The sequence below is a fragment of the Carcharhinus amblyrhynchos genome, chromosome 25 (assembly GCF_965287045.1).
Source record: "Carcharhinus amblyrhynchos chromosome 25, sCarAmb.v2.hapA, whole genome shotgun sequence".
Lineage (NCBI taxonomy): Eukaryota > Metazoa > Chordata > Chondrichthyes > Carcharhiniformes > Carcharhinidae > Carcharhinus > Carcharhinus amblyrhynchos.
This window is the reverse complement of record NC_137348.1, coordinates 3,909,712-3,936,990: the sequence shown is the minus strand read 5'-3', so window position 1 is coordinate 3,936,990 and position 27,279 is coordinate 3,909,712. Positions and strand designations below refer to the sequence as shown.

General features: G+C 41.7%; 2 protein-coding genes across 10 annotated transcripts in view; one reads left to right on the top strand and one right to left on the bottom strand.

Moving 5' to 3' along the window:
• The window catches only part of sptan1 (spectrin alpha, non-erythrocytic 1), a 110,935-nt gene extending 96,456 nt beyond the window's left edge, over positions 1 to 14,479 (top strand). For 5 of the 9 annotated variants that reach the window (XM_080212385.1, XM_080212388.1, XM_080212387.1 and 2 more), the window contains 11 exons: positions 1,724 to 1,933; positions 3,298 to 3,594; positions 4,446 to 4,558; positions 5,954 to 5,971; positions 7,082 to 7,144; positions 10,128 to 10,182; positions 11,231 to 11,427; positions 12,974 to 13,027; positions 13,116 to 13,262; positions 13,713 to 13,860; positions 14,165 to 14,479. In XM_080212385.1, coding sequence (XP_080068511.1) covers positions 1,724 to 1,933; positions 3,298 to 3,594; positions 4,446 to 4,558; positions 5,954 to 5,971; positions 7,082 to 7,144; positions 10,128 to 10,182; positions 11,231 to 11,427; positions 12,974 to 13,027; positions 13,116 to 13,262; positions 13,713 to 13,860; positions 14,165 to 14,290 — 1,428 coding nt within the window. In that variant the 3' untranslated portion in view covers positions 14,291 to 14,479. The remainder of the gene's footprint in view (positions 1 to 1,723; positions 1,934 to 3,297; positions 3,595 to 4,445; positions 4,559 to 5,953; positions 5,972 to 7,081; positions 7,145 to 10,127; positions 10,183 to 11,230; positions 11,428 to 12,973; positions 13,028 to 13,115; positions 13,263 to 13,712; positions 13,861 to 14,164) is intronic. The other 4 variants (XM_080212390.1, XM_080212389.1, XM_080212393.1 and 1 more) reach the window with 2 other exon arrangements.
• Positions 14,480 to 15,268: 789 nt separating this feature from the next.
• Positions 15,269 to 27,279, bottom strand: part of dync2i2 (dynein 2 intermediate chain 2) — a 33,023-nt gene continuing 21,012 nt past the window's right edge. Inside the window, exons 6-8 of the mRNA XM_080212394.1 lie at positions 20,833 to 21,059; positions 19,829 to 19,986; positions 15,269 to 19,193 (exon numbers count right to left, since the gene is read on the bottom strand). Of these exons, the coding sequence (XP_080068520.1) occupies positions 18,955 to 19,193; positions 19,829 to 19,986; positions 20,833 to 21,059 (624 nt within the window). The 3' untranslated portion in view covers positions 15,269 to 18,954. The remainder of the gene's footprint in view (positions 19,194 to 19,828; positions 19,987 to 20,832; positions 21,060 to 27,279) is intronic.

Here is a 27,279-nt window from a genome sequence, read left to right as displayed (position 1 = left end):
TTGTCCTGAAATGGGCATGGTGCACAAGGTGTACTCTGACAAAAATTCTTTAAGTAGAATCTGAATTTGGAGCATGGGCCCAATCTAAGTATTTACAAATTGCTTGGTACTGGGTTAAAATTGTGTGCAAATTCACCTTAAGTCTTTATGACTAAACTCCATACTTGTATGTGGAAAATCACAATAAAACAGGCTAGTATATTTCCTTATTTTTAATTGGGATGCTACTAACCATACATTACACTTAATGAAGGAATATTTGCTAATTGGGTGATAATTCAATATTCGCATCAAATTTGGAATCCACTCCGAATTGACACATTCAGAGTAAAACGACATGCACAGTTACCTGTTGTTCATGTGTGACTTCCTGTATTGATGTAAATATTAGTGTGATTTATTAAAACTGAAACCGTGTTTTCAAATTGTAACAAGGATGTCAAAAATTCAGAGCCACCTTGTAATGCTCCATTGAATAATGGATAGAAACAATGTAGGAGGATATACAAACAAGCATATGTATATAATGTTTCTGTAAAAAAAACAGCATTTATATAGCGCTTTTCACAGCCAATGAAGCACTACTGAAGTGTAATCATTGTTGTAACTTAAACTTAGCGGTCACACAGCAAGATCCTCATACAGAAAAGAGATAAATGTCCAAACAATCTGTTTTACATAATAAGAACATAAGAACATAAGAAATAGGAGCAGGAGTAGGCCATCTAGCCCTTCGAGCCTGCCCCGCCATTCAATAAGATCATGGCTGATCTGTTGTGGCTCAGTTCCACTTTCCCGCCCTCTCCCCATAACCCTTAATCCCCTCTCTTATCAAGAACCCATCAACCCGCTTCTTAAAAATATTTAGCGAGGCAGCCTCCACCACTTCAACGGGCAGAGAATTCCAGAGATTCACCACCCTTTGAGTGAAGAAGTTCCTCCTCAACTCCGTTCTAAACTGCCTCCCCTTTATCTTGAGGCTGTGCCCCCTAGTCCTACTGTCTTTTTTGAGCGGGAAGAGTCTCTCCACCTCTATCCTATCCATCCCATTCATCATCTTATACGTCTCAATGAGATCTCCCCTCATTCTTCTAAACTCTAACGAGTACAAGCCTAGTTTATTCAGCCTCTCCTCATAGCTCAATCCCCTCAACTCCGGTATCAGCCTAGTAAACCTCCTCTGCACTCCCTCCAGGGCCAAAATATTTTCGTTGATGACAGTAGGCTAGGATTCCAGAGCTTCCCTGCTCCTCTTCCAGTAGTGTCAGAGGATCTATTGCTGCCTCTGAAAAAGTAGATGGAGCCTTGATTTAACTTCTCTCCTGAAAGATGAAGGTGGGAATTTTACTTCCTCGACTAGCCTGGAATTGGAGAACAGAATTCTCTGACCTCGGGTGGGATTTTATAAGCCTCGCCCAAGCGAGGTCATAAAATCCTGCCTGACATCGCTGAACAGTGCAGTAACTGCCTCAGCACTGAACTGAGTGTCAGCTTGGATCTTGTGTTCAACTGTCGAGAGTGGGACTTGAACCCCAATCACTGACTCAGAACTGGGAGTGCTCCCTACTGAGGCTTGGCTAATGCCATTATTCTGTTAAACTAGACTCTGACACTGGATGAATTGATTAGTTTCTCCCATAGATATTGGTAACACAATTTGCACAAGGGTTAAGCTTAAGTGTATAGCAAATAGTAGAAATAAAATTTTATTTTGTCTTCATAGGAAACGTTTGATGCTGGACTGCAAGCTTTCCAACAGGAGGGGATCACTAATATTACAGCATTGAAGGACCAGTTATTAGCAGCGAAACACATTCAGTCCAAAGCTATTGAAGCCCGTCATGCTTCATTGATGAAAAGGTGGAATCAGCTTTTGACCAATTCTGGTGAAAGGAAGAAGAAATTGCTCGAAGCACAGGAACATTTCAGAAAAGTAAGTGTATCTAAAATGAAATTCCATCTTATTAAGCACCCGGTCCATTGTTGTGAATTTATATTACTATGAAATTAGACGGGTATGTGTGGCATGTGCATGCATGCACGCACCTCCCAAACCCACATACATCATCTTCACAGGGTCCACATTCTGGAACTGCTCCCCACTACAGCATATGGACTGCAGTGCTTCAAGAAGGTGGCTCTGCATTGTCATCTCAAATGCAATATTTGTTAGAACATAGAACACTACAGCACAAACAGGCCCTTCGGCCCACGAGTTGCGCCGATCACATCAACACCTATCTATAACCCCCAATCCCATAAAACCCCATATACTCATCCAGAAGTCTTTTAAAAGACCCCAGCGAGTTCGCCTCCACCACCACTGACGGCAGCCGATTCCACTCACTCACCACCCTCTGAGTGAAAAACTTACCCCTAACATCACTTCTGTACTTTCCTCCCTGCACCTTAAATCTGTGTCCTCTCGTAGCGACCATTTCAACCCGGGGAAATAGCCTCTGAGAATCCACCCTATCCATTCCTGTCAACATTTTATAAACCTCTATCAGGTCGCCTCTCAACCTTCGTCTCTCCAGGGAAAAGAGACCCAGCTCCCTCAACCTAACTTCATAAGGCATGCCTCCCAGTCCAGGCAACATCCTTGTAAATCTCCTCTGTACCCTTTCAATAGCTTCTACGTCTTTCCTATAGTGAGGCGACCAGAACTGCGCACAGTACTCCAAATGAGGCCTGACAAGGGTCTTATAAAGTTGCAGCATTACCTCCCGACTCCTAAACTCAATCCCTCGATTAATGAAGGCCAGTACACCATACGCCTTCTTGACCACCTCTTCCACCTGCGAGGCCGATTTAAGAGTCCTGTGGACCCGGACCCCAAGATCCTTCTGCTCTTCAACACTACTAAGACTCCTGCCCTTGATAGTGTACTCGTTCATCCCGTTAGTTCTGCCAAAATGGACGACTACGCATTTATCCGCGTTGAAGTCCATCTGCCACTTCTCCGCCCAGTCCTGCATCCTATTTATGTCCTGCTGCAACTTTTGACATCCTTCCAGACCATCCACAACACCACCGACCTTCGTGTCATCAGCGAACTTACTTACCCATCCCTCCACTTCCTCATCCAGGTCATTTATGAAAATGACAAACAGCAAGGGTCCTAGAACGGATCCCTGGGGCACTCCACTGGTGACTGACCTCCATTCAGAAAAAGACCCATCCACAACCACTCTCTGCCTTCTGCAGGCAAGCCAGTTCTGGATCCACAAGGCCAAAGGCCTTCCATTGTTGGCCATGTCTTTCTTACTGCTGTTTCTACTTTGTTCTTTCCCACAGCTTGAAGATCTTTTCTTGACCTTTGCTAAGAAAGCTTCAGCCTTTAACAGTTGGTTTGAGAATGCAGAGGAAGATCTCACAGACCCTGTGCGTTGCAACTCTCTGGAGGAGATCAAGGCCCTGCGTGAGGCTCATGAGGCTTTCCGTTCATCATTGAGTTCAGCTCAGACTGACTTTAGCCAGCTGGCTGAGCTTGATCACCAGATCAAGAGTTATCGGATGTTCTCTAACCCCTACACCTGGTTCACCATGGAAGCCCTGGAGGAAACTTGGAGAAACTTACAGAAAATCATAAAGGTAAGACCTGCTCCACAGGATATGTGTGAGTGAGTGGTTACATGAGACACAGCTTTACCCTCATTTACTGATTCCCAATACACTCTGGACCTTTCTGAGCTGAGAAGACTCATTCTGACCCTTTATGGGCTAAATGGCCTGCTCTTGCTCCCAATTTGTATGCTTGTATGGGTAATTTACCTCAGCAGATGTAGGAGAGGCCTGAAATGTGGCTGGCTTGACACTTGTCCCCTTTTGAGATGGTGTTGAGATTGGAATGATAGTAGACCAGTGCTCATTGTATGTATTTAGTAGTTACCAAATCTGAGCTGTTTCACAGCATGGTTGTCCCACAATACAGGGCTATCCATTTATAAATAGGCTTCCAGATATTAAAATTACCACTGATTATTTTTAACAGTAACCCACTGTTTTTCAGAATGTCAACGAAACAATTGTGAACAATTTTGCTGTTACGTTTGCAGTTGTACAATTTTAGAAGTACTCATGTTTTAAGGATGTTTATAGTGCATTATGGGGTCACTGGACTATTCTAATGGTCACATTCAAATTATCGTTTAAAATCTTTATAAACTTCACCCTATCCGTCCAATCTGTAACCTCCAGTAAATTAGGTCAAATGCCACCAGCCTTTACTGAACCTTTGCTAGTGCTCTAATCAGTCCTGGTTGCTTCCAGTTAAATACTCAAATGTCTTTTGCACGACCCAGATTGGATTGGATAATACTTTAGTGAAGTATTATTCTGATCAGAGCTTTGTATTTGTTGGTGAATGTTAAATCCTTGGATCCTGTACGCTGCTTGGTTTTCTCTGCTATAGCACTAAAGCAATTTTGTTGGTCATTTGACAGGAGCGTGAGCTGGAATTGCAGAAGGAACAGAGACGCCAGGAAGAGAACGATAAATTACGTCAGGAATTTGCGCAACATGCAAATGCCTTCCACCAATGGCTGCAGGAAACTAGGTGATGCATCCCTCAAGTATAATGTACAAAATCCTGAGGGATAGAGTAAATGTTCAAGGCAGTGGATTACCTTTTGTGTTTTGTAACGAGCCTATGTTTCTTCAAATGATACCAGAACTCAAAGAATAAATTTTAAGGACCCATAGACTGGGCTTGTATTACATAGAATCTCAAAGAGATACTATTTCCTCTGGTGAGGGGAGCCCAGAACAAGGCAGCATAACCTTAAAATTAGAATGAGATCATTCGGGGTGATATCAAAAAAGCTGTTCCCCACAAAGCTGCTGAGGCTGGGTGTCAATAGTAAATTTCAGAATTGAGGCTGATGGATACTTGGGCAAGCAAAGTAAGGGTTACATAACCGAGGTGGGTCGATGGAATTGTGGTACAGATCAGCCTTGAATTAATTGAATGGCGATTGGGCTTGAGGAGCCAATGTATCTGACCCGCAATAATTGACACTTCTTCATTTGTGAGCTTGCACAGTGACTGTTGTCTAGCTCATAAACAGCATGGCACAGGAGTGGAGTGGAGTGCAGTCCAGTCTGGTCCTTGTCTGCCAGCAACACTATGCATCTTTAAAGGAGGTAGTACTGGCTTGATGTCAGGAGCACAAATCCTGACTGAACTGCGAGCAATTGGGATTAGCTGAGGGGCCTTAAAAAAAAGGGCGGCATAAACAAGTTGGGCTGAAGGGCCTGTTTCTGTGCTGTATATCTCTATGACTCTAACTCCCTCTGCCCTTTACTGGGGTGAACAAACTTTGTAGGAACTCATCACTGCTTTGTATGAGTCCTGTTGGGTGAACCTCAGTCAGGGATGAAACAGGGTAATGATAAGGGGAAGACTTTGTATAACTCAACACTGTGTTCTGCATTTATTCCCTAGCATAATGGCTTTTATTTTAAACTTATCACGTTAAAAGTTCCCATTCACAAATGATTGTGATTTATTTTGTTCACGAAGAACCAGTAATTTCACCCAGGAGGTGGTATAGTGTTTTGTCCCTGTGAAGTGCCAGTGTCTGTACTCGCTCCAGTTGGAGCTGTCTACTGTTATCCTGTTTCCCTGCTCTTAACCCTCAGCCTTTTCAGCATTTCTTTAAGTCCCGCTTGAATGATATGGTGAACTCAACTTCACGAGCGTAAAAATGCATTCTATATTCAAATGGGCTTTTGCATGGAAAAAATGCTACCACTTTCTAAAGTACTGAACTTTTTTGTTAAAGTTGGTTCAGTAATATAGCTTTTTCTTTAATGATAGTTACTGATGTTTATTGCGTTTTGATGAAGTTATAGTTTGATGCTGATTAATGAATTTTGTTCTCTCCTCTCCTTGCCCCATCTGGAATCTCCTCTCCTCTCCTGCTGCCTGATGCTTGGATGCTGTCTACAGGACATACCTACTGGATGGGTTAATATCGCTTTTCGTTTTGTACTTTGCTGTGATCTCATCTTCCTCTATCATGCTGCAGTCTTTTATTTGTTTCCTTTCTCTTGAATCATGGTGGGGAGTGGGAACGTGGAATGGGCAATAATTTGATTGACCATCAAGTTCAAAGCATGTTGATGAATAGAACAATCATTTTCAATAAATAAGAAAGTGGGATTGCAAGTAAACAGCTATAAGATTTGGCTCTTTCCCACCATTTACAACCACTACTGATTTTAAAAAAGATATCAGGAGGGAAGGTTTATTTTGCTGGAGACGACTACAGTACCAATTTCCCTATGGAATCATGATGTAAGTGCAATAATTGTTATAGACTGTATGTCTAATAGGAGTTACAAAAGCTACAAACTGGATCCTGGAAACTTGGAATAAAAGTAAAAATACTCAGCAGTGTAGGCAGCATCTGGGGAGAGAGAAATAGAATTAATAGTTCTGGTTGTTGGCCCTTATTTAGGGCTGACCATCAACCTGACGAACTCAGTTTTTCTCTCCACAGATCCTGCCTGCCTAGCTGAGAAATGTTTTCTGTGTGCTGGAGAACAGAGTTATCTTGGGAACTCGGTGCTGACATTTGCAAAGTATTAGGCATGCCCCTGTTTGGAGGGTAGAAATTGGTGATGCTAAAGGTGGAGTGGTTAAGGCTGAGGCTTTGAGTCTACTGTCTGAATATTTCCACAATCCTCCTTAACCCTTGGAAGCATGACTTCATGTGGCAAGTTGTCTCGATTTCAAATTGCAGTGGCTGCTTAAGCACATTGTTCAGTGATAGTAGATAAATTTGCACCTATGTACAAGAGTTAGAGTCAGCAGGTTGCGAAGCAATGAGTGGGAGCCCGGGCCAACTAAAACAGGGCAATGAATGAGTGGAACTCGAGTAAGATAGGACGAAGATGAACATTAAAACGTTTGGGTGTGCACATTCCACATACCATGTACTGCTACTGTTGGAAGTTAAAGACTTGAGCTTTTACAGCATGAGAATGCAGGAAGTTGTATTTTAATATTGTCTTCAGTTCTGAGCTCGTTTTTTATATTTGTTTTCTTTCCTTTTCAATCTCTTTTTCCTATTAGTATAGCGTATCGTCGTGTCATTCATGTGTATCAGTATGAAGTTGGGGATGATCTGGCTGGAAGGTCGTTCTTTCTTTCTTTCCTACTGGTTTTTCTGTTGTTTATAATGCACTTGCCTGAATGGGCTCAACCCTGATACTAACATCACTGCCATAAGCTTGCAGCTTTTTTACTGAATTCTTTAAGAGGCAGGGCTTGTCGTGTAAAAGAAATAATGTGCTGCCACACTGTCTCTCCCAGCACTTTGGTAGGTGTAATATTGCATGTGGTAATTGATGGTAAAGGGTCTCCATTTTGCCTGAGTGAGAGAAATGAGGGATGATTGAACTTGGAATCTGTGTCATGGAAGTTTTTTTTTCTCACTCCTCCTTTGAAGACATTGATGCCTTCCTGGGCACTTGCAAATCTTGCTAACAGGCCAATATGACCACCACTGGACACATTGTAGTCAAGAACTATTCTGTGCTCACCAAACTTGCACAAATGAGTAGCTCCCTAAAAAGCAGGAGCAGAGTGCTTAGCTGATAGTTAATCTACAGCACCACACCCCTAACAAAACATAAAGATGCTGAGGCTATGGACACCTCCTAATGCCTTCCTGGCTATGTTTTAAGTGAATTCAGCTTAGAGCAGAGATTGAACCTGTGCCTTGCCTGGTTCACTTTTTCACAGTCCGAGGAAAGCAACAGCTCTGGTTTCTGTAAATGGCTTAAAATTTCCAGAGTTCAGGTGGCATATGTATGAGCAGCCATCTCTCCTCCCAGGTGCCCCATGAGACTTAACTTGATTCGAGGTTTGTTCATCCCACACTGTTTACACACTGCTGGAGACTGAGGGCAGATTCTTAAAAGTCTCACTGAGATTTGAAACCAATTCAGCACTCTCTAGAATTGATTTCCTTCTGATGCAAAGCTTAATTCTGATCATTGTGTTCTAAATCTGGAATGGTGACATCCCTCTTCGCAGTTTGAGCTTCAAGATGTTTGGCATACTTTACAGATGGTTTTGAATTTAAGCTTGTAAAAATATTATCTGAAATGTTTTATTTTTAATTTGGTTATTCACACAGTCTAAACATGAATCCCCATGCCAGCAGACCCTTAGCAGGTGCATCATACGTCCATTGTTTCAACTGACAATCCAAATGTGTAGATGTGGATTCTTGGACATCTTGAATGATTCCTTTGCCTAAACTGAACACTTGAGAGACAGAGAGCCATTTGACCAAAGATTTCACTCCTGAATGATGATTGCACTGAGAAACTCTATATTTATGAAGTTGTGTTTCCATTCTGGATGGATACGACGGTCGTCCCATGTTGGTTACTCTTAAGTTGCGTTGTTAACACTCAGGCCTCCATTACCTTGTGGCTGCTTCACACTGGTTTTCATCAAGTAGCATAACATTATTGAAGAAGTGAGCATTCTAGCTTTGCATTCAGAGGAAAGGTTTATATTCCACTATAGTTTTAATTTTAATATTGTATTTAAATCATCTGAACTGTTACAGTCTCTGTTGAAATCAATAAATGTAAAGAAGTTCAGACTTCCAGTTTATAGCTGAAAGGATAATGCAACAACAACATTTTACGTTCTAAGACATTTGCTGTAACAAAGACTAAAAGCACTATCGACAATATTGTGCCTTATTGTGGGCACAATCAAAAATGCACTTCACCACTATAAGTTAAAATCCCAACACACAATCTTATAAACCTGAGTCTCCTAGCATGGGGATTCTTTCGTTAAATTCAGCAAAGTGGGATGTACATTCTTAATTTAAATTTAATCTCTCAATGTACTGTTTCCTTATGTAATCGGAGACTATTTTACAAAATTTAACACAGCATTTTGCAGAACGGTTGATTCTGAGTTGATTTCTGTGAGCGTTATAGCCAGGATATAATGCATCATTTAGCTCTGATCCAAATTTAACGAAGAAACAACTGATTGAGTTGCAGCTGTAGAAAGACCAGTTTGTAGACTTCAGAATTAATTCCAGATTTCACACATGTAGACTGACACTAAAGTGTTAACAAACATTTATAAATTGATAACGTCAAGCTTATTTTCTCTCTCCCCACGGTTCATGTATTTTCTATGTTTTGGAGACCAAATAATTTGCTATTCCTCCAGTTATTAGGGACTATACAACTCCAATTGTTAGGGACTACATGATGTCCTAATAAATACTTGTCCTTATTGCTTACTTATTCAGGCATGGCTGAGATTGGGAAGTGGGTAAAATGGAGAGGTATGGAGATTTTGTCTCTATCGTAGTGTTTCTAATGAAAGAGTCTGACTATGTAACTGGATTTGGCCTGTTTAGCATTGTTTAGAGGATCATTCCTCCTAAGGTTAGTTGCATAAGCTGATCATTGATTCTACCTCCGATTATTGAATAAATGTGAGATTAACTCTAAATGTTTCTGCCACTTTGTTTTGCATCTTAGTAGTTCAGAAGTAAACATTGCTTTGCTTTGTGATTGCTTTGCCCATCCCACAGAATAGAGGTTCCATGGCATCTTTACCTGTCTCTAGAGTCAGAATCTTAACAAAATTTAACAGTCCTATAACATGTTAATAGATGTTGGTTGCAGTTTTCCTCCAAAACCTGAGTTTTCAGATCAAGCAGTTTTTGGAGGAAACTGCAGTCCTGAATCTTGAACTTGCTGTTTCAATGACAAGATGGTGATTTAGCCAAGGTTATTTGAGATAACTTTGTCTACTTTTAAATGCAGGACAGACCACAGGCATGTTAAATATCCTTTTAAGTCACAAGGGTGCAGGGAACTTGTACCTGTTCCTACAGTTTGTTTAATTCTGTTAATGATTCTTTTTTTTTGGCAAGCATCTCTGATTTTTAACTGGGTAACCAATCTGTAATCTGCTCTTGGGTTCTGATTTTAATTCACTTTTTTGATGAGCATGGAATCTTCACATGGATTTTTCTTTTTTTAAAAAAAAACTTACCTAAAAAAATGCACCTAAACAGTGTGCATTGTTCCATTTGATTATTTTCTAATTATATTCAACCTGATTACAGGTCTTGCATGGTGGAGGAGTCGGGAACGCTTGAATCACAGCTTGAGGCAACCAAGGTAGTTCATTATTTTTATTAGAACAAAAATTTCAACTTCCGCTATATTTGGTGCAGGGGTACTGAACTTCTATCAGGTGGAACATAGTCTTTCCAAAATGAAGTTCTCAATTTTCTCATGACATTTGAGAGGACAAATGATGGATTAAAGTAAAAGTTTATTTATTAGTCACCAGTAAGGCTAACATTAACACTGCAATGAAGTTACTATGAAATTCCCCTAGTCGCCACACTCCAGCTGATGCCTGTTCAAGTCAATGCACCTAACCAGTATGTCTTTCAGACTGTGGGAGGAAACGGGAGCACCTGAAGGAAACCCACACAGACATGGGGAGAATGTGCAAACTCCACGCAGTGACCCAAGCTAGGAATCGAACCTGGTCCGTGGCACTGTGAGGCAGCAGTGCTAACCATTGTGTCATCATGCTACCTCTTCCACAATGATGAAATGTTGGTTGATGAATTGCAGATTATCACGAGAAGAAGAGGGAGAGTTATATTTTTCAGCACTGAGGGTTATTATATTTGAATTAGAGGGGTTTTTGACAGTGATGATTATGCATGGATAGGGATTAGGAAGGTTCCATTTCAGCGTGAAAATCCTTCCCCTATGCTATAATTTCAGTGGATCTTCACGGTTTTATCTTTTGAAAATTGTTCAAGCTTTGATTATAGAAAGTGTTCTAATTTAAACAGGACCACCCATCAAGTTTGATTCTAACACGGAGAAACGTTGATGATTCACTTGTACATAAAGTAGCTGAAACATTAGTTCTAGAAAAAAATTAAACAGAGCATTTGATTCTTGTATCATTTGATTCAGCAATGAAATGAGAAAATTATTTGCTATGACAATGATTTTTTTCTAACAATTCGAACATCTTTTCATCTTTCCATTTGGAATGTCCATCATGCATTATATCCTGGCACATCTGGAAGAGGAAACCAGTGATGAGAAGTAGAGTGGATGATGGAGAAAACCAAACTTAAGATATTAGATGGTGAGGAAGTACCCACAGTCTTTGACTGTATTTTCTGCTCTTTCACAGAGAAAACACCAGGAGATTCGGGCAATGAGGAGTCAGCTGAAGAAGATTGAGGACCTGGGGGCAGCTATGGAGGAAGCCTTGATCTTGGACAACAAATACACAGAGCACAGCACTGTGGGATTGGCACAGCAATGGGACCAGCTGGATCAACTGGGAATGAGAATGCAGCATAACCTGGAGCAACAGATACAAGCTAGGTAATCACTCATAGCTGCACATCTGTGCACAATTTGAACCTGAATTATTTAGTGCTCCAGTGACAAAACCAACTATCTTGGCAGGTATCTCATCCACTAGGTTCCACATCCTCTAGTCTCTCTTGCTGCTTTCATTTTAGGGTTGCTATTACTATAGAATGGTAGCAAGTCGTTCAGCCCCATGTTGGCCAAGAAGACTGGGTGAATTGCTCTTGCAGAGAGCCATTTCCCCCTTAGACCTGCAAGTTTTTCTCTTAAGATAATGGTTCTCTCTCCTTTTTTTGAAAGCAATAATTGAATCTGCCTCCACTACGCTCATGGGCATGCATTTCAAATATAAATCACTGCGTAATCACATCATTGCTTCTTGCCCCGGGGCTCTCTTCCTGCTAATAGGAACAGTTTCTCCCTATCTAATCCGTTCCAGATCCCTCACGATTTTGAACACCACTTATCAAATCTCTTAAGCTTCTCTAAGGAGACAAGCCCCAGTTTATCCCATTTATCACATAAGAATCTTTTCTGCATCCTCTCTTATGCCTTCATGTTTTCCTAAAGTTGCAGTTCCAGAACTGGACACCAGTACTTCAGTTGAAGCTGACCTAGTGTTTTTTAAAGCGGATTTTAGAGTCTTGCTTTTGTATTTCTGCCTTTTATTTACAAAGCCTAGAATCCCCTCTTTTATTAATTGCTTTCTCAAACTGCCTGGCCACCTTCAATGATTTGTACTGACAAGGTCCCTCTGCTCCTGCACCCATTTTAGAATTGCATGCTTTAGTTTTATATTACTGCTCCATGTTCCTCATATCAGATTTAATCACTTCACACATCTCTGCATTAAATTTAATTTGCCACTTGTTCATCCATTACACCAGCCTATGTCCTCCTGAAGTTAACAGTGAACTTAATAGCTGCCCTCCTCACTGTTCATAATATTTCTGAGTTTTGAAATTGTGTCCTTAATTAAAGTGCAGTTCATTACGAGAAAAGCAGGGGTCCCAAACATCAATCCCTGCAGAACTCCACTCAACTCTTCCTCCAGTCCAAAAAGCAACAAGTCACCACTAATTTGTTTCCTGTCAGTTTCATGTCCATGCTACTACTGTCCACACTGCTCACGTCTGTCATGTGGCACTTCAGCAGATGTCTTTGCAAATCCATGTACAAGTTAGTTAAAATGGGAATACTTGACTGGAATTGTTTTAAGTTGTTCCATTTCATATTAGAGATCCATTGGGTGCGGAAATGTCTGAAATGGATTGCCCTCAGCTACCATGTTTTATAACCTGTCGTTCTGGGAAATATGCTAACTTCTCATTTAATGTTATCTTTAATTCCTATTACTTTTGTACTATCTGCACAATTGAGGGTTAATTTTACATATGTTAACACAGCAGAGCATGTATTGGCAGTACATGAAGGTCCGTTTCTCTTTTTAAATTTGGAAACTGCCCCAAGCTCTCACTTTCCATTCACACTTCTGTCAGGAACAAGGATTTATAAATTCTAAACATTTATGAAAATATCCTTTTCTTAAATTTTATAGGAATACAACTGGTGTAACAGAGGAAGCCCTTAAAGAATTCAGCATGATGTTCAAGTAAGTGAATTTAATTGAAATAATTTGTATGGTACATTGTCACTGTTCTGCCACAGTACAATATTTAACTGTATTCTTTTCCCCCAAGGCACTTTGACAAAGACAAATCAGGACGTCTGAACCACCAGGAATTCAAATCATGCTTGCGCTCCTTGGGTTATGATTTGCCAATGGTAGAGGAAGGAGAACCAGATCCTGAATTTGAAGCTATTCTGGATGCTGTTGATCCCAACCGGTGAGACCAATCTGTTAGAAATAAATCCTGGGATCAGGCTTGATTAGTTTGTCCTGTGATCAGCTGAGCCATGTAGATTAGGACATTCCCAGCTTTGATCTGCTCCAGTTTGGGTGGGAAAATTAATTACATCTGATCTGATGATGCATCCTACAGTAGAATCGCCACTTGATGTCCAGGCTCCAATGTAGTTGTGGTTCAAGAAAGATGACTATGTTCTTAGAAGCTTGTATACAATGTGTTTTTCAAAAAACAAAAATTACCAATCACATATGTCATCATTCACACACATTTAGCCACCTTGCTAACCAGAAATAGTTGACAGTTCCTCTAACTTCACTTTCACTCAACCCATAGAAGCTACAAAAAATGTTTTTCCATTTAAAAACAGTAAATGAGGTAGTGTTTTGTTTTTCTTGCAAGTTTATGTTTGCTGCTTTTGGATTGCAGAGATGGATATGTATCACTACAGGAATACATGGCCTTCATGATCAGCAGAGAAACAGAGAACGTTAAGTCTAGTGAGGAGATTGAGAGTGCTTTCCGTGCCCTCAGCTCGGAAGGAAAAGCATTTGTCACACGTGAAGAACTCTATCAGGTAATGCAGCAACTGTTTGACTGGTGGACTTCCCTTTCCTTAAACAATCCAATTGGGGCTTGCTAAAGAGTGGTTGCTGAGTAAACCTTTGTATTGTACAGTTCATAAGACATGTTGGCAATGACTTTAGTCCCACTTAATGTCACTTTTATGCTGATGTTTGACTATGGTGAACAGGAGCCAACTATAGAGTGCACAAGGAGTTGACATTAGTTTAATAATAAGTGAATAGTTAATAAAATCAAACTATTTGTTGTACTTAAGATTGAGCTAATATGTTGAAATTCTTCTGCCTTGTTTTTAGAACCTGTCAAGGGAACAGGCCGATTACTGCCTCTCACACATGAAACCATACACGGATGGCAAAGGCAGAGAGATTCCTTCAGCCTTCGACTACGTGGAATTCACACGATCGTTGTTTGTGAACTAGAAGCTCTTAAAACCTAAGCATTATCTGCTGATATTAGCTCTGCATGTCTACGTCTAATCTTTGTGCAACTAAAAATTGTTCTGTCAGACTTAAGTAAATTGGCTTGCTTTTGTGCTTTGCTTGGAATTTTTTTTACTACTATAATCGTTAATGCAGTGTGCTCAATAAACACTACTGATTCAAATAGAACTGTGTTGTGATGTATTGTTGCCAATCGGCAATTTTCCACCATCATTCTGGGAAGACCCTATAGTAACTGCTTTGTAACTCTCTATCTTCTCACTGTTGAAACTTTTGTTAAAACTAAGGCTATCACCAAAATCCCCTTCCACTGTCCAGAAGGATGCTGTAAGTAAATTGTATAACTTTCAAAAAGAATTTGGATAAATACTTGAAGATATTAAGAACTATAGACAAACAGCAGAAGGGGCTACTGTAACTAATTGCTAGCTTTTTGATTCCAGAGCTACAATATGGTTTATGATTCTTCTACAGCAACATTGATTAGATTGTGGCAAAAGGACTGGCTGTTGCAAGGGTAATACGTCCACACCAATCACTGTTGGTCTCCAACAGACTGAAAAAACTACTGACTACAGTCCAGACAACTGCAAGTTTATGTAGGGAGATCTCTGCACTTGGGTACCAAAGGAGGATATGCAGCATGTACTTTCAATCGTAATGTTTGCATTTGTAGATTGACTGAGACTGCTGTTGATTGTGGCTATATTCAGAAACACTGGGCATTGTTCAACCAATATAAGCATCCTCATTAGCAATTGGTATGGATCATTTAACTTAAATACCTCAATCTATTATACTTTTACCACAACTGAAAATAGGCACTTGACAAAATTAACACTGCTAGATATTTCCTACCCAAAAGAAAAGTTTGTGAAGTTACTGGGCAAATAACTTCTCAGATCATTTACATTTCTCTTGCCTTCTAGTGACAGTATCACAACACATTGCAACCTAGAAATTCTAGATGTTTATTTCACCTCCAGAACATACATACATCACACTAGTACTGTATATTGCAGCAAAAAAAAACTGATATCCTAATTTCCACAATTGCTTGTCCAAATAGAATGTGGAATTGCTGCATTGGACTGGGGTGGGAACAATAACCTGGCGTTGAAAGACTTCTTAAAGTCCAACAGGTTTATTTGGTAGCACAAGCTTTCAGAGTGCTGCTCCTTCATCAGGTCACTCACCTGATGAACAAGCAGTGCTCTCAGCTCGTGCTACCAAATAAACCTATTGGACTTTAACCTGTGTTGAGAGACAACTTACTTGTCCAAATATTTTAATTTATATTTATTTAACAATTAAAAACTAAAAGAACAGTTGTATGACCCAAGTGTTGATTAGATCTTGTAACCCTAAAAGAACACACACCTACATTTCCAGCAGAACAAATTAGAATCACAGAAAAGTTACAAACACAGGAGGCAATTTGGCCCATCTTGACCATGCCAACCTGAGGAGCCTGGTGTCTTTCTAATCCCACCTTCCATAGCCCTGTAACTTATAGCACTTAAGGTGCTGATCCAGGTACTTTAAGAATTTAGGGACTCTGCCTCCATCACCAACTCGAGCAGCCAATTCCAGACACCCATTACCCTCTCTGTCTAAAAAAAATCATGTCCCTTCTACACTTGCTGCCACTATTCTTGAATCTATATAGAATTCTCCACCAAGGGAAATAATTTTATCCTGTCCACTCTATCCCCTTCAATTTTGTAACCCCTCAGACTTCTTTGTTACAAGTAATTCCAACTTATCCAATCTCCTCATAGCTACTTTTCTATCCCTGGCAACTTTCTTGTAAATGTCCTCTGCACTGCCTGCAATATGGTGATCAGAACTGCATACAATACTCTAGCTGCAGCCTCACCGGTACAGTTATATGGTTTAATGTTAAGCTTGTGACTTCGGCCCTTGACCAGGCTGATAAAGGTGCCTGGGGACAAATCTGCTCAAAGAGCAAAGTGACTTGTTGCAAAAGCTTTTGGGTGGGGATTACTATTCAACACTTTTTGTCAGGGGTCCAGACTGCACCTCTCATCTGAAGATGGTAGGTGAATTTGCAAACCATCATCAAAGTGCCCACATCTCTCACTGGACATAACGGCAAAGATATAGTCTCCTGGTAGCTTAGGCTTTAAATGGTCAAAAAAGACAATAGGACTAGGGGGCACAGCCTCAAGATAAAAGGGGGGCGGTTTAGAACGGAGTTGAAGAGCAACTTCTTCACTCAAAGGGTGGTGAATCTCTGGAATTCTCTACCCGTTGAAGTGGTGGAGGCTGCCTCGCTAAATATTTTTAAGACGCGGGTTGATGGGTTTTTGATAGGAGAGGGGATTAAGGGTTATGGGGAGAGGGCGGGAAAGTGGAACTGAGCAGCGACGAAGGGCCGGATGGCCTACTCCTGCTCCTATTTCCTATTTCTTATTTCTTATGGGTTTCCACCTATATTACTTGCCTGATTAAGGTGTAGGTGGACCTCTGCAGCTTTACAAGGCCAATTGAGAAGTCAAATTTAAAAGTTGCCTGGTGCAGTTTCTGCTGGATCACAGTTTGTACTCCTCCTGAATTTGATGCAGAGGTATGTCAAAAAATCAAATGAATTTTAACCCCTTAATCTTTATAAAGAACAACCCAGCACGGGAAACAGGCCCTTCGGCCCAACAAGCCCGCGCCGCCGCATCACCCTACACCTACCCTGCGTGTCTACGAATAGAACCCCTGACTTAGCCAGATTCAGGGGAGAATAGTGTCAATTTGGTAAAACCAATCAGCCTAAGAGCACATCTTTGGGGTGTGGGAGGAAACCGGAGCGCCCGGAGGAAACCCACGCATCCGCAGGGAGAATGCACAAACTCCCACAGACACAGGCCCAAATCCATGTATCTGCACAGCTAGCAGTGCTAGTCACTGAGCTGTTGCAGCGCCCGTCTACCGGTCCAGGATCAAGCACACACACTGACACGAAGTACTAGGCCACTCCTGGAACCTCCAAGAGTAGCCCACGCACGACCCACCGTGTGCATGCCCCTCGTTTGACAACGAGGTGGACCTCCACCTGCGGAATAAAAGACAAAAATGTTAATCACAAGCCTGCCTTTCCGGTGTCTCCCGAGGTTCTAACCCTTATTTAATAACCCCTACCATAACCCTCCATCCTCGTTTCACTCATGTGCCTATCTAACTGAACTTTAAACGAGTCCAACGTTCCTGCCTCCACCACCCTACTCGGTAGCACGTTCCATACCCCCACAACTCTCTGCGTAAAGAACCTTCCTCTCATATCCAAATTATATCTCTCCCCCCTCACCCTTAAATCACGTCCTCTTGTATTTGTAACCAATCTAGGGAGCAGTCTCTCACTATTGACTCTGTCTATTCCCTTCAGTATCTTATATACCTCTATCATGTCCCCCCTCAATCTCCGTCTTTCCAAGTTGAACAGTCCCAGTTTCTCCAACCTTTCCTCGTAACCCAGCCCCTCCATGCCAGGCAACATCCTGGTAAACCTCCTCTGCACCCTTTCCAGAGCCTCCACGTCCTTCCGGTAGTAAAGTGACCAGAACTGGACGCAGTACTCCAAATGCGGTCTAGCCAACGTTCTATACAGCTGAAGCATTAGACGGCAGCTTTTAAACTCTATACCCCTTCCTATAAAGGCTAGCATTCCATAAGCCTTCCTGACAACATTCTCCACTTGTGTTGCAACCTTCATGGATTTGTGAACCTGCACTCCCAGGTCCCTCTGTGTTTTCTATACTCCTAACTTATGTAGAATATACAGCATCAAAATAGATGAATAAGTTCACCAAGTCCATGCCTGAACTTCGCTTGAGTACAGCACATCTCCCATCAATGTATCAGTATAACTTTCAGATCCCTTCTCCCTCACATGCTTATCTGGGTTGCCTTAACGTATCTTTATTATTTGCCTCAGCTACTCCTTGTGTAGCAACTGCCACATTCTCTGCACACTGTAGTTTAGGGTGGCATATGGAACACATGCTTTCATCAGTTGTTGCATAGAATACATGAGCAAGGAGATAATACTGGAGCTATGCTGACCATTGATTAGGCCGCAGTTGGAGTCTGTATGCAGTCCCGATCACCTCACTATAGAAAGAATGTGATAGCGCTGGAGCGGGTGCAGAGGAGATTCACCAGCCTGTCAATCAAGAAAGGTCAATCAAGAAAGGGGTAGTTTTAGGGTGAGGGGCTGGAGATTCAGAGTTTTAAAATAATCATTCCATAGTGAGAATCTGGAAATGCACTGCCGGGGAAGAAACAATACAACATTTAAAAAGTACTTGAATGAGCAGTTGAAATATCGTAATATTCACAGTTATGTGATGCACGGGAAATGGGACTAGTGTGGCTTTAGTGGTAGTTATTGTCAGTGCGGACTCAATGGGCCAAAAGGTGTTTTCTGCACTGTATGGCTCCAGTGAGGTAATATTTAAATATGCAAGTAAAAATGTTTACAAATGCAAGTATTAAACTTTCAACAGACTTGATTGAAATATTAACATGTTTTTATGTACATTAAATCAGCCTATACTGTACAACACTGAAGGTAAGTAAAATCCTCCAGCCACACTTCAGAAATTCACCAGCCAACCTCTGTCAGTCTTTGGTCAATCTGCAACTTCATTAGCAAATTGCTCAAGGACAGTCACTTCTCTTGGTCCTTGCTTTGTCAGTTCAGCACTCAGCTGCCAGATTTTCACACTTCCTTCTGCATTACCAGCTGCTAGAAACTCGGGTTGCTTGGGGTTAAATGCCAGACAGTAAACGGGTTTCTTTTCTATATTCTGCTCAATGGAAACTGCTGGATAAAGAGAGCTCTGCCCAAGGTCAAAAATAAGTACAGTTCCTATAGAAATAAAAGGAAAGTTCATTCCAATCTTCAACAGTAAAAATCCCTCCACACAAATTAATAAATTCCATTAATCATTTCAGGTATAAAATTACAAATACATTATTTTAATATTTCAAAAACCAGATAAATTGCAACTGATGTTAGCCCATATTTAACAGGTTTATGGGAATATATTAATCTGATAATAAGCACAGTCGATATTCATATTGCATAGTCCCATAGGTGTGTCACCCAACATAAGTTGATACCAGGCCACAAGGACAGGTGCTAGAAAGCCTGGTGCGCAAGTTAGATTTTAGTAAGTGTCTCTAAGGAAAGAGAGCAAGGTGGAGAGGCTTAGGCTAGAATTCCAGAATTGAGAGTTAGGGCAGCTGAAGGTAGATACAGGTGTTAACGAGAGAGTGGTGAACATCAGAGACATTGTCAGGTCAGGAGCTAATATCAATGAACACAGGGGCAAAAGGGTAAACGGGACTTGGTGCAAAAAGACATGCACTTACATAGTCTCAGTCCATCATGAGGCAATGGGATTAATCCAGACGTTACGCACCTGGAAGCTCTGTGCCCTGAAATTTACCCACTGAGTCCAAACCCAGCACCTCCGTGTTTGATCCAGTAATACATCTTACCTTCTCCTGTAGCTGCAGCAAAAACTAGAGGTCGGACAGAAGACCAGCGAACACTGAAGAGATAACTTTGAGATAACTGAAGAGAAAGAACTGGTTCAGCCTGCAACATGGAATAAAGGTGGACATGCCCATCGGTGCCAGCAGTTAGGAAGAGGTTCCTGTGTGAACAATTAACAATTCACTCAGTGGACAATACGCTTGTTCATAGCTTTGCAGATTGGCCCAGTTTATAAAAGATTTGTATTTTTATCATGTCATTCACAATTAAAATGCCCCAGAGTTCTTTACAGCCAATGAAGTATTTTGGAAGTGCAGTCATTAATTAATATAGGAAGTCAATTTGTACACAGCAAGATTCCATAACAATAGGATATTGACTGGGAAATCTGTTTGCAACGTTAGTGAGTGATAAACACAGGCCCACAACACCAGGAAGAACTCCCCAGCTCCCTTTCAAAATAGAAACTAGAAGCAGAAGTAGGACATCTGTCCCTTCGAGCCTGCTCCACCATTCATCTTGATCTTGGCTGATCAAATAGTGTTGCTTTTATATCTATCTTAGAGGGACAAAAGACAGCACAAATAGAACAGCACTTCTTCAGTACTGCACTGGAGTTCACATCCTAATTTCTGCAAAGAATGTCCTCTGGGCAATGAATTTACAAAAACAAAAGTACACTTCTCTCTGAATAGTTTAGGGAGAACAAAGGATCACATGAGTTATGTAAAGCCAGATGTAATGAGGTGGTTCCCTCATTCTGCCATCCCAAGGAAGAGATGATCTTTGGCTGCTGTTGAGATGGTGGATGCTGTTTTGTTGAATTCCTTCAAAGGAGAACTGGGTCTGTTTCTGGCTGGGAGAGAGATCATCTCAAATGGTAAAGAAGGTCACCATGATTTCCTGGACTAGTTTTGATCACCTAAGGGGGAGCTTCCTATTTCCTCGCCCCAAACAGAAGCCCAGCCCACTCCAGCTTTTTTCCAGTGTCACTTTGTGTACTGACCTGTGAAATGGCGAGCAATCAACAGCATGAACAGGACCACGATGTGGAGAGAAGGTGAACTGAGCCGGAGCTTTCAATGGAACAGAGCCAGAGCTCTGTGTTGCATGTACCAGAACTTCTGTTGAACACTTCAACACATAACCACCTTCCACACCAGCAATAAACACAGTCTTATCCAGATGAGAGAAAGAGAGAGAAGTCACACCAAACAAAGTGTCCTCACGAGCCTGTGGATGAGTTAAGATGCATTAAAAGGTTGGAAAAGAAAAGGATATTATGTGCAACTAACAGGGTCCAGCTTATACAAGATGTTGGAACATGCAAACTAAGAGGGGTATTTAAGCATCTCAAGTCTGCTTCCCCCACCATTCAATGAGATCAGAATTAATCTGCAACCTAACTCCTTATACCCATCTTTTCCTGATAGCTCTTAATCCCATTGGCTAACAAAAATTTATTAACCTCAAGTTTAAAAATGATATATCTAGCATCAATTGCTTTTTGCAACAAAAAAATTCCAAACTTTTACCCTCCACTGCTAAAAGACTTGGTTCTTATTAAATAATACTGTCTAATCCGTGACTCTCCAATCACTGGGAGAAGATATTCTGTTTTCCTAAACTTGAAAACTTTGATCAAATCACCTGCTAGCCTTCTAAATCTCAGGAACACAACTTTAATTTGTGCACTCTCTTGTAATTTAACCTGTGGCATCCAGGCATCAATCTGGCTAATCAATGCTGCATTCCCTGCAAGACCTATATATCCTTTCCATTAACCGCTTGCTCCAGTAGTACTCCAGGTGTAATCTAAGCAGGATAAGCAGTTCTGATTAACTCTGTTTCTCTCTTCACTGGTGCTGCCAGATCTGCTGAGTTTTTCCAGCACTTTTAAACACAGGTTAAAAATCAACAAAGAATAACTAAGAAGGTGATAAAGAAAGGAAAGATAGAGTATGAAGCTAAACTAGCTCTAATTATAAAAAATGACAGTAAAAGTTTTTACAAATAAAGAGACTGGCTAGAGTGAATGTTGGACCTTTGGAGGATGAGAGGGGGGGATTCAGCGGTGGGCAATGAGGAAATGGCTGAGGCTTTAAATAAGTTTTTTGCCTCGGTCTTCTCGGAGGAGGACACGAATTGTTTGCCAGATATTAAAGATAGAAGGATGGTAGATGAGGGCCTTAAAGCGATTACTGTCACTAAAGAGGTAGTGCTTGATAGACTAAAGGGACTGAAGGTAGACAAGTCCCCGGGACCGGATGGAATGCATCCCAGGGTTCTGAAAGAAATGGCAGAGGTGATAGTGGATGCCTCAATTATTTATCAAAATTCGCTGGACGCCAGGAAGTGCCGGAAGATTGGAAAACAGCTAATGTTACGCCGCTGTTTAATAAAGGTAGCAGACAAAAGGCAGGGAATTATAGGCTGGTTAGTTTAACGTCTGTAGTTGGAAAAATACTAGAATCCGTCATCAAAGAAGAAATAGCAAGGCACCTAGAAAAGAATGGTTTGATCGAGCACACGCAGCACAGATTCATTAAGGGGAAGTCGTGTTTGACGAATTTATTGGATTTCTATGAGGATGTGACTAGTGCGGAAGACAGAGGGGAACCGGTGGATGTGGTGTTTTTAGATTTCCAAAAGGCGTTTGATAAGGTGCCTCACAAAAGGTTGCTGCAGAAGGTTAGGGTGCAAGGAGTTGGGGGTAAGGTGTTAGCGTGGATAGAGGATCGGCTGTCTAATAGGAAGCAGAGAGTTGGAATCAATGGGTGCTGTTCTGGTTGGCGACTGGTGACTAGTGGAGTGCCACAAGGATCGGTGCTGGGGCCTCAACTGTTTACCATTTACATAGATGATCTGGAGGAGGGGCTGAGTGTAGGGTGACGAAATTTGCTGATGACATGAAGATGAGTGCAAAAGCAAATTGCATGGAAGGTATGGAAAGTCTGCAGAGATCTGGATAGACTGAGCGAGTGGGCGAGGACCTGGCAAATGGAGTATAATGTTAGCAAGCGTGAGGTTATCCACTTTGGTAGAAACAATAGTAGGAGGGATTATTATTTAAAAGGCGAAAAGCAGCAGCATGCTACGGTGCAGAGGGACCTGGGGGTCCTTGTGCACGAATCGCAAAAACCCAGTCTGCAGGTGCAGCAGGTGATCAAGAAGGTGAATGGAATGTTGGCCTTTATAGCAAGGGGGATAGAATATAAAAGCAGGGAGGTCTTGCTGCAACTGTACAAGGTACTGGTGAGGTCGCAGCTGGAGTACTGTGTGCAGTTTTGGTCGCCACACTTGCGGAAGGATAATATTGGCCTTGGAGGGAGTGCAGAGAAGGTTCACTAGGCTGATACCGGAGATGAGGGGGTTAGCCTATGAAGAGAGACTGAATAGACTGGGTCTGTACTTGTTGGAGTTTAGAAGGCTGAAGGGGGAATCTTATAGAGACATATAAGATAATGAAGGGGATAGATAGGGGAGAGGTAGAGAGATTCTTCCCGCTTAGAAAGGATAGCAGGACTAGAGGACACAGCCTCAAGACAAGGGGGTCAGTTTAGATCAGGGTTGAGGAGGAACTTCTTCACTCAAAGGGTGGTGAATCTCTGGAATTCTCTGCCCGTTGAAGTGGTGGAGGCTACCTCGCTGAATATATTTAAGTCACGGGGAGATAGGTTTCTGATAGACAGGGGAATTAAGGGTTATGGGGAGAAAGGGGGAAGGTGGAACTGATCCACTTCAGATCAGCCATGATCTTATTGAATGGCAGGGCAGGCTCGAAGGGCTAGATGGCCTACTCCTGCTCCTATTTCTTATGTTCTTATGTTATGTTCTTTGTTTTTTATCTCTTTGCACCAGTTTCTAGCCTTTCACCATTTAGAAAATGTATTCTATCCTTCTCACGCCCAGGGTGGATAACCTCACATTTGACTACATTAAAATTCTTCTGCCACAGTTTTGTCAACTCATTTTATGCTTCCATTTACATTGCTTAGAATGCAGTTTACCTTTTGGTCATCAGCGAATCTGGGTAGGTGGCTAGCCCATTATCTAGTCATTAAATCATTTTTATCTTTTCATGGGGCATGGGTGTTGATGGCAAAGCCAGCATCTGTTGCCCATTCCTAACCACCTTTGAACTGAGTAATTTGCTAGGCTATTTCATAGGGCAGTGAAGATTCAATCCCATTATATGTAAGCCAGACCAGGAAAGGATGGAAAATGTCCTTCTGCGAAAAGGACAATAGTGAACAACTAGGGTATTAGTCCTAACCTAGTTGGTCCAGCACAGCTACAATGCTAGTATCTATCCAACAATGTGGAGAATAACCCAGGTATGTCAGTATCCGAAGCACAGGGCAAGTTCAACCCAGGCAATTACCATCCTATCAATCTCCTCTTGATCAGTAATGTAATATTCACACCATACAAGTGCAGTCAATCACCATCTCCAATGACAGAATCTAACCATCACCCTTTGACAATCAATGGCATTATTACTCAATCCCCTACAAACCCTGGGGAGTTACTGTCGATCAGAAACTCAACTGGACTAGCCATACAAACACCGCGGCTACAAGATCAGGCTAGAGGCTAGGAATCCTCCTGACTCCCCAAAGCCTATCTACCATCTATTAGGCACAAGTCAGGAGTGTGATGGAATACTCTCCCTTGCCTGGATGAGTACAACTCGAATAACACAAGCAGCTCAACACCATCCGAGACAAAGCTGCCTGCTTGATTGACACCCCTTCCACAAACATTAACTTCCTCCACCAATGACACACTGTGGCAGCCATATCTACCATCTACTAGAAAAAGTCTAACAACACTAGGTTAAAGTCCAACAGGTTTATTTGATAGAACAAGCCACTAGGTTTCGGAGCGCTGCCCCTTCATCAGGTGAGTGACTGTAGTCAGTCACTACCAAATAAACTTGTTGGACTTTAACCTGGTGTTGTGAGACTTCTTATTGTGTTTACCCCAGTCCAACGCCAGCATCTTCACATCATGGCTACCATTTACTCACTAAGCCTCCTTAGACAGCACCTTCCAAACCCATGAGCATTATCATCTAGATGGACAATATGATGAATAGTTGAAGTGCCAACACAGGTCCGTGTGGGACACCACTTGTCACATCTTTCCAACTCTTGCACCTTCCCATTATCCCAATTCTCTATCCTCCTGCTCAGCCAATTTCCTGAAAAGATCAATTCCTTAAGCCTCAAATTAACTAGATCTCTTAAGTCAAATACCTCTAGCAGTCCATACAATAAATTCCATCATCAGCACTCTTGCCCACTACTTTAAATATCGATCATGTTTGTCAGCCATAACCCTTTACAAATTCATACTGGCTGTCTCTGATCAGTAAAAATTATCAAAATGTCTAGTCACTTTATCCTTAATCATAGACTCTCGTAATTCCCAGCAACAAAACTGGTCCGCAATTCGCTGGCTTAGTCTAACAGACTCAGGTGCAGAAATGGTGGAGATGGTTCAAGGTTCAACTTCAGTAGATGAGTTATAATCCACTCTGCAGTTTCAGTGGGGACAATTTCAGAAGAGCAATTAGTTCCTTCTTCAACAGTCAGGTGCTTGTACACAAAAAGCCCACTGCCTTGTCGAACAGTCTCCAAACAAGCTATAGATAACTCTATTAAAGATTGTTATTTGTCAGATATGGGAGACATTCCACTTGCCAATTACAGAATCCGTGAACTATAGACCATTGCCTTCGTTCTTTCACTCACCTCAGGTCCCTACATGCTCAAAGACCTGTTAAATCCCTAAGTTCTGATGAAAAAATCATCAACTTGAAACATTAACTCTATTTCTCTCTTCACAAATGCTGCCAAAGCTGAGTGCTTCTTGTATTTTGTTCTTTAGATTTCCAGCACCTGCAGTATTTGGTTTTGTTAGCACTGTTCCATAGGCAGTGCTTTGGGACTGAAGATGATTCACTTCCGCTCCAGTTTGATGGGTTCTGAGATGACTGATAATTTTTTTTATTCATTTGTGGAACATGGGCGTTGCTGGCTGGCCAGCATTTATTGTCCCTCCCTAGTTGCCTGAGGGCAGTTGAGAGTCAACCACATCACTGTGGCTCTGGCATCAGATGTAGGCCAGACTGGGCAAGGACAGCAGATTCCTTCCCTAAAGGACATTTGGGAATCAGATGGGTTTTTCCAACAATTGACAATGGTTTCATGATCATCAGTAGATTCTTAATTCCAGAAATTTTTTATTGAATTCAAATTCCATTAGCTGAGTTTCTGGATCAATAATCTAGCGATAATACCACTAGGCCATTACCTCCCTTATAAATCCAATTCACAATCTGCAGACTTTGTCATATGCAGGGCACTTGGTGCTTGAAGAATTGGGCAAATGAAATGTACAGGTTTGTACTCTCTCTGATGCCTTGACTTCACCCCTACATGTTCCTGACAAAGTATCTCAACGTGTTCAGTGCCTTCTCCAATGAGCCTTCATTTTGATCAGTCACAGAACAGGGACTCCCATGAGTCAGCAGCAACGTCTGACCTCTTCAGGGGCGCTTTGAGGACATCTCTAAAGTATTTCTGTTGTCCTCCTGAGAAATTCCTACTGTGACCAAGGTCTGACTAGAACAATCTTGATTTGTCCAGTCCAACAAAGCTGGTTACCACCTAGACGTTGAGGCAAATTGGCTTGGGAGAGGCGTTGCTATTGGATCATTCTCCCTGTGCCCAGATTTAGAAGATCATGATAAGGCACCACAGGTGGTATAACTAGTTTTGAGGTGCCTGTCATAAGTTGTCCCAAGTCTCCAAAGGACCCCAGGATGTTATTATTGACCAGCAAACCATGACCAAGTCTCAGATTTGTGAAATCCTGGTCCTCAAATACTCTTGATCTCAGTTGACTGAAGGCTATTGGAACATTAGATGGGCTGATGAATTTCATTGTCTATGTTTGCCTTCATCCAAGAAAATGGTCCACATAGGGTGACAATGCTGCCTCACAGTGCCAGGGATCCAGGTTCGATTCCAGCCTTGGGTTACTACAGTGATTTTGCATGCCCCGATTTAGCGTGAATTTGGATATAACACGATGAATCATTGGACTTTTTTTTGCTCTTTCCAGGGAACTGAGTTAATTTTGTGTTTTCTTAGATCAAAATGGAACAAACTGCTAGAAAAAGAAATACTTTTTCTGTGAAAGCTAAGCTTCACGCACTTGACATGATCAAGACTAAAGTCAAACTCAAGTTGCCCAAGACCTCGGGATAACGGAATCAACACTTCGTGACTGGAAATCTCAAGAAGAAAAGTTACGCGCATCGCTTTGCAAAGTTGAAGAAGAAGGAGAACTGAAAGCCAAACGCTTGAACACAGCCAAAAATGTCAGCCTCGATGACTCCCTTGTACAAGTGGTTCGTTCAAGCTCGCTCAGAAGGCCTTCC